At 40.9% G+C, this 11,082-nt stretch overlaps 1 protein-coding gene across 1 annotated transcript; it reads right to left on the bottom strand.

Annotated features, from left to right (window-relative positions):
- Positions 1–7,301: 7,301 nt before the first annotated feature.
- Positions 7,302–9,515, bottom strand: tpbgb (trophoblast glycoprotein b). Its single transcript, XM_042425229.1, has one exon. It carries the CDS (start codon positions 9,058–9,060, stop codon positions 7,915–7,917), a length of 1,146 nt encoding a protein of 381 aa, XP_042281163.1. The 5' UTR covers positions 9,061–9,515; the 3' UTR covers positions 7,302–7,914.
- Positions 9,516–11,082: the final 1,567 nt, after the last annotated feature.

The raw sequence follows: 11,082 nt of genomic DNA, 5'->3' as shown, positions 1-11,082 counted from the left end.
CTTAGCAGCTAACCAGAACTGCTAAATCTCACTAATAAACACTTCCCACAGGGTCTTTTGGTCATTGTGGTGTTTCCAGGGCACCTGTGGAGACTCCAGGAAGTCACTGGACCCAGACGTGTTCACCAAAAAATAGTTACAGCGCGTCATTCCCTGTAAAATCACAGCTTCTGTTTTTTTATATTTTAGTTTGTGTTTGAATCAAGCAAATGAAAGACAACATGTTAAAAATTGAGCTATAGAGGTGCTGATAGGCATATTTTTAAACTTTGAAGAGGGCCGGCTGGCCAGCTGCTAGCTGTTTTCCCTTACTTCAAGTGTTTATGCTAAGCAAAGCTAAACAACTCCTAGCTCTTGCTTCATTGTTGATGTACAGACATGAGATTGGAATCGATATTTTTTAAACTTTGAAGAGGGCTGGCTGGCTAGCTGCTAGCTGTTTTCCCTTACTTCAAGTGTTTATGCTAAGCAAAGCTAAACAACTCCTAGCTCTTGCTTCATTGTTGATGTACAGACACGAGGTTAGAATCGATCCTCCTATCTTGGCTAGAAGTATAATAAGCATATTTTCCCAAAATGTTGAACTATTACTTTTATTCCTCATTCAATAAAGCAAATACAGCTGTGTGCCTTTTCGTGTTTCATGTCTTTTGTTCAAATTTAATATAAATACACAATGTACACAGGCATAATAAATCAGCTACACTATCGTGCAACATTCATCACTTCATTCACACTAGAAATAAACTCTATTGTTGAGTTATCACTATTACATTATGGAAATAAACGGTTACCAGATTGTCATAACATCTGTATACTGTGTATATCTCACACTGTATACTAACAAACATCTTAATACAGAAAACTCAAGAAAAAAGTGCAGACATGCATTACATTATATATATATTATATATAAATAAAATGATCACCTTTGCAATGGTAGCAAATTACAAAATATAGGTTGAACAATGCCTTTTCTCCTACAGCATAAAGTCCCATAACAATAACATTCCTTGATACAATTACTGTATTGATAATACATCCATTACTTGCTAGGATTGTAGCCAAGAAGCTGGTAAAAGTGCTATAGACATCATGGCTTCATACATAGAGTATAAAAGTGATAAAGGGAAGAACTCTGTGTTCAGGCATTAATGTAAACAGAACCAAAATGGCAAATGTGTGACCTGCTCTCTCAGAGCTATGGATTTGTTGATGGTATACACTGGTGGCATAACAAGGCAGCAGAACAACATGCTCAGAGATGATGTTTCCATGAGCTCAGGGGTGAAGTAGTTATCTGGTCCAGATCAGATTTCCTGACTACTGAATCCAAACAGATAGTGGTAGTTAATCTAATAATGTAAACATTTCCCTTTCCCTTCTACACAAACAGTGCATACCATATTATAACTAATTGGCCCAATACCAAGGTCTTGTATCAGTGGTAGTTTGTTCATTGGCACTCTTCATGGGCCATCAGTTGACCAGAATAGTGTTAATAATTACTAGACACGTTGACTGTCTTCTGGTCTTTTCTTAAATTTTAACTCTAAATTGAGCAAATATGACCAAAAACACACATTGTATAATTGTTTTGACACAAACCACTGAGACTCCAGACAAGACTAAAAGAATTTTCAGACCTGTTTTGGGTAATGCTATTTGTAACCAAAGATGATTGGATGTAAAAGCTTAAGGCCAGCAATCTTCCCAGCATGCCTGTCAAGATATCAGCTCATGTAAGAAACAAATTAGTGTTAAAACACTTGAATGTCTCGCTTTCTGTTTAAGAGCACACACAAGAGAGCACTTGATGGCTGAGCCAAGCATTAGATGCACATGTCCACGCATTAATTAGTCTACAGTGGTTTTAAAATACAATGGAAAAGGCTGTCCTTGTCCCTCATGTTATATTAAAAGAAGCTGGCTGGGTTTCCAGTTAGAGTTCAGAGCAAATGTATTGAAGGAAAACACCAAATGCTTTAGAGACTGGCCCATTGATTGGCTATGCCACTGAGTGCTGAGAAATCTACACAAAAATCATCCATGTATGCCTGATAGATTGTTAGCTGCACTGCTCAGTGGTAACAGCATTTACTATGTTGACTGAAGACTGACTTAAGTCATGAAAAGCTGTGGGACATTCATCACATTGTGACCACTAGATTCATAAAACTAAAAAATGAAATATCATTACCTGAAGATAACTCAAGGAGGGCTGCAACTAACGATTATTTTCATTATTGATAAATTGATTAGTTGTTTGGTCCATAAAATGTCAGAAAGTGGTGAAAAATGTTGGTAACTGTTTCCCAAAGCCCAAGTGGTGTCCTCAAATGTCTTGCTTTGTCCTGACCAATAGTCCACAACTCAAAGATATTTAGTTTATTATCAGGGAGGACTAAAAAACATTAAATATTCACATTTGAGATGCTGGACTCAGAGAAAAATTTTGGAAATTTTCTTAAAAAATGACTAAAAACGGTTGATCAATTATCGAAGTAGTTGCCAATTAATTTAACAGTTGGCAACTAATTGATTAATCATTGCAACTCTAAACTCATGTGACCAGGTTTATTTTGGTTTATTTCATGTGTTCAACATCAAAGTTACGTTAACTGATTTTTGGCCACTTGGTAGCAGCAAACACAAGCTGTAAACACAACACTAACATATTATCACCACTGATATGGTGAATATGTTAGCAAACATTATCATTCATTTGTCTGGCCACATGGTGAATAGAGGGAAATTGTCGCTTTAGTCGCTAAATGCTTTTTTGTTTACCAGATAGATGCTAACTTTGTCTGTCTGCAGTTTGATGCTCGGCAGGTGTCCTACAGTCTGATTTAGTTGTTACAGTAAAAATAGCTGCTTGCTGCAGCCGAAAACAACACAATGAGAGCGGTGAGAGTGAACCAAAACAGTAAAGTGGGCCAGAAAACCAAAACAGTGAGCTGAAAGATGCTAAAAACTCTGAGAGGGACTGCAGAGTTGGTGATAATTCTCTGTGCTTGAGCAAACCCTTTGCTCAACTCCAACAAGTAGTCCTGTGATCCATTCTTAATAGAAAAACATTGATTATGCTGCTTTAAATTCATCTGCTTCTCTGTGATTTTAGCTATAAACAGATCAGATCACGTATGCTATTCTGTATTAGATTTTGTACAAATTTTTTAAATCTCCATCTCCATTTCAAAAGGCTTGATTTGATTTAGCTTTTGAGCTGCATGTGTTCTCATTTTCTCACTGATTTGCTCTTAGTACTATCTTACTATCTTTAACACAGACCATGCCCCAGAGCATGGCATCTACCAGGGATATACTGTAGGAAGATTTTCATGTCTACAGTCAAGACATGATGAACATCATGAGACATATATTTTAGAGGGAAATCTTATGCATATCTCATAACATAAAAAGATAAATGACAGCTTTTTGAAATTATTAAATCTATTCTCTAAAGTCTTCCAATAGTAAAGGTCACCCAGGAAAGGTCAGTATATTATTAACATTTTACATCCTCAGCTATCATGTGGTTACTCAACATTCTGTAAAAACAAACTAGTAACCTCACCTGACCCTTTAGTGACGGCAACTCTACTCATAAAGGTCACTCTCTGTGTGCATTTTGACACTTTACATGTATCACATTGAATTCCTTCTTTTTTTTGCTTTGTACGAGTTCAGCAAGTAAATCCACCAGATATCTTAGCATGAGTCAATATGACGCTGTATTCGCCTCCTGATCGCTCCCATCTCTGCATTTCCTTGTTGCATCTGTCCCTTGAGCACATGTGGCAGATGCTGCATGGTCGAGCTCGCTCGGAGAGGCCGGAATGCTGTCAGCTCAGATCCGTCTTCGTTTGGGAGGGCGCGTGTTCATTAAGCCCAACATGGCTCAACAGGAGGCAGGCTTCCACAACACACTCATGTATGGCATCATAAATCCATATTAGAGAAGATGAGGCATATCCTGTGGAGGTATATTGCAGAGGTGGTGAGGGGGGGTGATAATAAGTAACCTAGCCCGCCAAAGCAACATTCAGATAAAGAACTGACAAGATCAGGAGCAATGGAGGCATATCAGGGAGATTCTGCTGCTTTGTTAAATTCTTTATCGTAATTTCAGTCTATGCTCTATATGACTGCAATTTACATAGCCTGATTTTTTCCGAGAAAGGTCAGTGGCTGGGGCAACTTGCCAGGTGTTTGTGGAGCAGCAGACCAGTGTGGTGCGGTGAATGTAATTACGGCACTCTGGCAATCTGATAACCTGCCAGTCTGTCTCTCAACACTAGGAAAGTGCACTGGCATATTAAATACGGCTCAACAAACATGGCTGAGAGCGGAGAAGAGTGTCTGTGTGTGCAGACTTACGGGGTAAGGGATGGTGGTTGGGACAGGGTTTGACTGATATCAGGTTTTGAAGGCCAGGATGCTTTTCAACTGCAGCTGCGCTATTATTCAGCACCCTTAAATTGGCAAATTTCATTCCAAGGACTAAATTGTTCATCTGGCTGGAGCTAATATGAGGCTTCAGCAGTCTATATTAGCCATATCAAAGATGTTTTTAGTACCGAATTCACTCTTTTTATTTCCACAGACTGTGCTTCCCTGCTGAGCTGTGGTGGAGAAACAGTAACACAAATAGAACATTTTGTAATTTTGGAAGATAACCACCTGACTCAGACTGCTGAAGTGTCATATTAGCTTTGGCTGAACCTAAAAATCCATTTTTGCTCTGAACAAGGGCTGTGGATTTTGTCGCCCTCCACCACCTAGTAATTACTAATTAATTGTGTTCAGTACAAACAGGAGGAATGATTATGGGCATATGGGTGAAACCTGCCATTCAAACACAGGGTAATAGTAATAGAGCACCTATGCATATTACGTAAAATCAAATTTAAAAGTCAAATTCCCAGAGGTAAATGACACTAACTAAACTAGACCGGTTTAACTAGAACTACTAAAAAGATCTACAGAGGTGAGAGACTGCTCAGACAAGACACAACAGCAGTGGAATAAAAATAATGTTTGTGTCAGTAATAGTCAGTAGGTCAAATAAAACAACAAAGTGGAGGAGACAGAACAGTGTTGACTCTGAATCCCAGAGCTCCCAGTATCTGCAGCAAAGCCTCTGTTTAGTGGCAAGAACAAACATCAGTCCTGTTCCTGTCTGGAAACGAGCTTCAGGCAACGGCCCAAACAGACAGCTGAGAGAGTCCAGGGAGCTGCCTGAGACACACTGCTGCCTCTCTGGACCCGAGCTGACACCATAAGTCAATGACTGGCTATTTAGACGTTGAAGCTGTTTGGAGACTGGTGTTAACAAGCACAAAGGGGCCACTAAGTGAACCAGAGAAGGGGTCATTGTGCTTATAGAACAGAGAGCTCTCCCCGCACTCATCTGTTTCACACTTCTTCCCCTTCAGCCGTTCACTCTCTCAGTTGCTTTTTTCTTCTTCTTTTTTTTTCACTGTAATTACACCTGCTCCGTCAAGCGAAACTTGAGGCGTGGCTGGGTAAAAATCACTCGTTAATATGAAGTATGCAGTATGTGTGAGGAGGATGACTACTCACTGACGGTCTCTGTGGAAACATTAGGTTGTAAGCAGCCTGCACCTGTATGTGCCTCCTGGGACGTAGAGGTGAGGAAACCTTGCTTTGGGGAATTGAGTGCGAGTGTGAAATGAGAGCATCCATTTTCAAGATGAACCTGCAACAATTACAAATCCATAGTGAGGAAACAAGTGCTTGTAACTAACGGTGTTTTGGCTCGGGCTTGTTTAACCAGCTGAAATGAACCAAGAGCTGATCATGAGAAACCTGAGCAACACACCTTCAAACCAATGAGAATAATAATCCTATTAAAAATGTGCAGCATACATTCCTTCTTATGGCTAAGATTGGCAATGCTGTTTTTGAGCAAACGTCTCCCAAAGAGATTTCCAGGAAGGGAAGTGTGAAACTAAACGTGTGACAACATGTTTTCAGCCCACAGAGTCAGTGAGTGGCTGCTGTGTTTGTCAGGAGACATATAGAGCGTTAACACCAGCCGGAGCACCAGACCAGACACAAAGTGTTACACATTTCTTCTCTTCCTCATGTCAGACACATCCTGAGACAATCACAATTATAGCAGCCGCTGGAGTTAACTTGACAAAAAATAATTAAAAGGTTTTTCACACTGAAATACAAAGATATGCCATAAAGACAGAGCATGCTGCTGCTAGATACAGGCCTGGCAAACTGTCAGGGAAATCTGTGCACGAGCCATGCTGCTGTACTACAAATTACATGTAGCTGCAGGCTACACAGGGCCAGTTGTTAGAGATCTTTTATGTGTATGTGCATGAGACAGAGAGATGGAGGCAGAGGGAAATTATTATCTCTGGGTGCTCTTGAAGAAAGGCCAAGGAAGTTCACAGTCATCCGTGTGCAGACATAAACATCTTCATTAATTTAGACTGCTACACGGCAACATGCGTGGCATACTATCTTCAAAGGAATACCATCACATTAATTATTAATCCATACCACAGTGGACGGTGTGAAAAAATAGCAATTGACAGTTCAGAATAAACACTGATGGGAAACCCTCTTTCCAAGGATGCTAGTTCCTCTAAAACAGGGTCACATGAAAAGCCGCTTGAGCTCATTTCCATAATACCTCTGTGTGCCCCATGAGAATCTCGGGTTCAGTTCGCCTTCATTTGCATGTGCCATGAAACTGCATACATCTTTTCCGGTTTTTGCAGCTGTTGGAGTGTATTATAATATCGGAGACTATTGGTAGGGGCTGTTGGATGTGAAACCTGCCCACTGGCTACGGCTCAAAGACATTATTTTGGGGAATTCACAGCGGAGCCAAGGATTTTTATCAGATTCACAGCAGGAAGCAAATTGGACAGGAGATAACCGTTGGCTACACTCATCACCTACAGACCCACAGATAGGAGCTCATTTAAATTCAGACAGAACGTCCTCTATTCAACTTTACTTTTTCCAATTTGACTTTATTTCCTACTCACTTGTTAACTGAAATAGCACTTTAACTGTTGCAGTGGAGATACTATAAATGTCAGCAACATGGCAAACGTGCAGACGTTTCACACATTGTTAAACTTGTAAGAGTTAGTGTTAGCCATATGGTCCATGCTAGCTTTGGCACTGCCTCGGGAATGAGCGTGCACCTATATTGTGTGTGTGTGTGTGTGTGTGTGTGTGTGTGTGTGTGTGGCCCTGAACTCCTTTGGATCACATTCCTCAGTCTTATGATTAAAGGGCCTTAGTCGAGACAGATACCAGCATTCCAGAGGCATTTTATTCAGCTGAATGTCTTCACAAGAAAAAAAAAAAAAAAGAGAAATTACATCCACCTACTAAATCCAAAAACTATGCAATGTGCACTATAATCATTCAAAGAAGCTATACTGTATATCACAAATTCACATATTAAAAAGAACAAACTCACAGACAAGCAGTACGGCATTTCTCTGCAGCAGAGGCATAATGAGAAGGTTGCAATGACCAGCAGTACGTGTTTGGTTTTTTTTAAGGTATTCTTTCACGTCTTATTTAAAAGTCAGTGTATTCCATCCATTTATCCTCTAGGAAAAGTAAAAATAGAACATATCACTCTTTCCAACCCTTTGCCATGATTCATTGTCCATGCAATGTTACACAGGGGAAAAAAAAACGCAGTTGACATCACAGCTGCCGGGTACTTGTATAGGACATGCGGCAGTGGTTAAGAAGGGTTAATTAGGAGCCATGACAGATGTAAAATCTGAATGGCATCATGGGGGAAAAGGGTAATGGGAGGAAGACTCTCATGCAAATCTTAATAGTATAAAGTCATTTTAATATCTCACTGCGGGGTCCCAGATAGTGTCCAATCCTTGCTCACACATCTGAATTGATGCTCAGGTTGGCCAAACGTGGGTCAGAGTTGATCTCATACCTGTAATGGTAGCCCTCCATGTGGTCCCTACAAGCATCCCGGATGTTGTACATCCACCGCTTGATACCTTTTCTGTTCAGGTAGAGCACCAGCAGGAATATGACGCCGATCAGGGCCAGCACCAGCCCCAGGAAAACATACGAAGTCTCCAGCACGCCCTCCAAGTCGCCCAAACACTTCAGCTGTGACTGCTCGACCTGCACCAGCGGCTGGCGTCTCAGGCCCTTTGGGTCTGCACAGGTCAGGTTCTGCATGTCAGTGACCTGAGTGGAGTTCTTCAGCCACAGCAGCATGTCCTCGATGAGGCAGTTGCAGTGCCAGGGGTTCCCCGCCAAGCGAATGTGGAGCTCAGGCTTGAGGCTGAACTCTGCCAGGGTGGTGGTGGGGAGATACCTGAAGCCGTTGTCCCTCAGGTCGAGGTCCTGTAGAGGCGGCATCTTCAGCGTCCCGTTCTGGATGGCGATGATGGAGCTGTTTTGCAGGCTGAGGTTGACGAGGTTGGAGAGGCTGGTGAGTATGTCGTCTGGAAGGAACACAAGGTCATTGTTGGACAGGTCCATGGCTTTAAGCTGGTGGAGGTTTCCACTCTGCAGGAAACTGAAGACATCATCTATGAAGGAATGATTGTGAACAGACCTGCTGAGGTTCAAGAACTGTAATTTGTTGTCATCAGGGAAAGGTTTTAGACTGATATTCTGGAATTTGTTGTTGCTCAGGTCCAGCCGCACGAGGTTTGGCAAGTTGTCAAATGTGTTTTCATCCACATACTCCATCTCATTCCCACTGAGATAGAGATCTGTTAATTGTTCCAGGCGGGTTGGGAAAGAGTTCACGCTAATACGGGAAATGTTGTTTCCTGTGACGAATAGGACTTTGGTGTAGGCCGGTAAAGAATGCGGAATCGCGTCCAAGTCCTGGTTTTGGCATTTTACAGTTTGCATGGAGCACATGCATTTGTCCGGACAGTTTTGGCAGGACAGCTGGCCTACGACCGCAAGCAGGAAAAGTAAATGCATCATAGCGGACTTCTGTGTTCTCCCTCGCATTTCTCCGCGTTTACACACGCACGATGTGCTCAACAGGCGCATCTTAGATTTATACTTTGCGTGCGCAGACCGTGCGTCAAGATCACTTTATAACAATCCAACCCAGTTACCGCCTCGTTCTTCCGCGGGGAACAAGGGAAAGTTTTTCAATTGTGTTTCCCACCTTTATCCGTTCAAAAACTGCTCCCAGTTCCAACTCAAACTCCATATAACTACCCCCACACCATCCTTGAGGAGGAGAAGTTTGCACTTCCTTGAGGAGAAAAGTGGCGAAGATCGCAAACTTTTTGGCAATACTACTATTCCAAACCTCAAGCTATCCTGAAGGATGTAAAAACTACGCGATATTTTCCCAGTCCCGGCTAAACAAAGACGTCCGATGTAGAATTTGAAAGTGGGCAAAGGACTTACGCGGACTACTAGTTCCGAAACAGACAATGCTCCCTGTCTCCCAACGGTGCCATGTATCACATACGCACTTCCAGACTGCTGCTCTCCAAACCGATGGGAGACTAGAGAGAAAGACTGAAGACAGCAGACCATTGGAGGGAAGGAGCATACCATTATTCATCACATGGAGGGGTGAACAGAAAAACTTGCGAGATTTATTTAGGCATCAGTTTCCATGTTTCCGCTTATTATGATGATGCTGTTGGAGAGGAATTATTTTATTTAAACTGCCCCAACATCTAAAATTGTAATCCAAATGTGAAAATTGTAAGTAGTGTTGTTAAAAGGAACCTACAGCCTGCCAGTACTGATATGAAACCCTTTGGCTTACTGGGGTCCAGGGACCTCTAGGGGTCCCTGGGGGAGTTCAGTGACGTCCCAAACAAAGTGAAGAACAATTCAGCCTCACTCATCTATTATAATCTATTTAACGATTTCTCATAATACATCCACGGCTTGGCTATGTCATTCTAAGATGAGATTACATAAAATCAGTGGTGCTCGGTAGGGAAATGAAAACGTTTGTTTGTACATGTAGAAAAAACAGTTTGAATCATAGGCTCATTATAAGATTTATACAAAATACATCACAGTGGAAAAACACACATAAAGGAGATGAGAAGCCAAAAGACAACTAGTAAAGGATACACATTAATCATTTGATCACTGATGTCACATTACTGATGGATGCGAAACCTTAAATATGCCGTATATGAAATATATACCTAAATGAAATAGAGAATAACTACAATTTACTTTCTGTCAACACAACACACAACCACACAGGCAAAAACCTCAGAATAATAGGGAGGCAAAATATGAATTATCATCATTTGGATGAAGCTTCGAGGTAGGTCTAAAGAAAAACTTAATGAAGTTGTTATCCTTTCATGCAGAGCCATTTGAAAAACTTGACATGTATAACTTTTATCTTCAAAAATATATTTTTTACATGACATAAATGTGAATTTGAAACTGTGTGGTCAAATTTCATTGCTTGTCTCTCAAACTAGGGTGCAGTGAGGGTTACCTGGAAAAGGTCAAAAACCCAGAAAAATCAAGAACATTTCATTTATTTTATCCTAATGGAGTAATTACAGTTGTATAACAATTTATAAAATAGTATTTTGAGTAGATGTTTCAATTTCTCCACTTAACAAAATCAGTTCTGATCCCTTGATCAAGGATCGAAACTGATCTTTTTGTTACTATTGCAAACAAGAGTGTTGAAATTCCTGATGTGAGAAGAATATGAGTTGTTCTAGTTTTTCTATGTGCAGCATCCAGGACTGTTGATGTTTTTGCACCTGTAAATAATTTCCCAAACCAAATAATCATAAAAATGGACAATTGCAACACTTAACAGTATCAAGGGTTCATCAACATAGTGTTATTTCAGAAAAAAATTAGTGGGTCAATACATTTCTTTGTATCTTTACATATTCTCTATTTCCACATCTCCTTTTGAGAATTGACTTGAGTGGCGACCTTCCTGTGAGAGCATTGTCTGCTGGATTATGCAGGATTATACTGCTTAGAAGCAAAACTGTGGATGTGCCCATGCTTGAATGGCGAGAGAGGGCGTACTCATCAATATGTCATATTTGGAAACCC

The sequence above is a fragment of the Thunnus maccoyii genome, chromosome 10, assembly GCF_910596095.1.
Source record: "Thunnus maccoyii chromosome 10, fThuMac1.1, whole genome shotgun sequence".
NCBI classification, from domain to species: Eukaryota; Metazoa; Chordata; class Actinopteri; order Scombriformes; family Scombridae; genus Thunnus; species Thunnus maccoyii.
The sequence above is the reverse complement of the archived record's forward strand: the minus strand, read 5'-3'. Positions and strand labels throughout refer to the sequence as shown.

Coding starts and splice junctions, on each gene's coding strand:
- tpbgb (XM_042425229.1), bottom strand. CDS start 9,060: ATGCGCCTGTTGAGCACATCGTGCGTGTGTAAACGCGGAGAAATGCGA.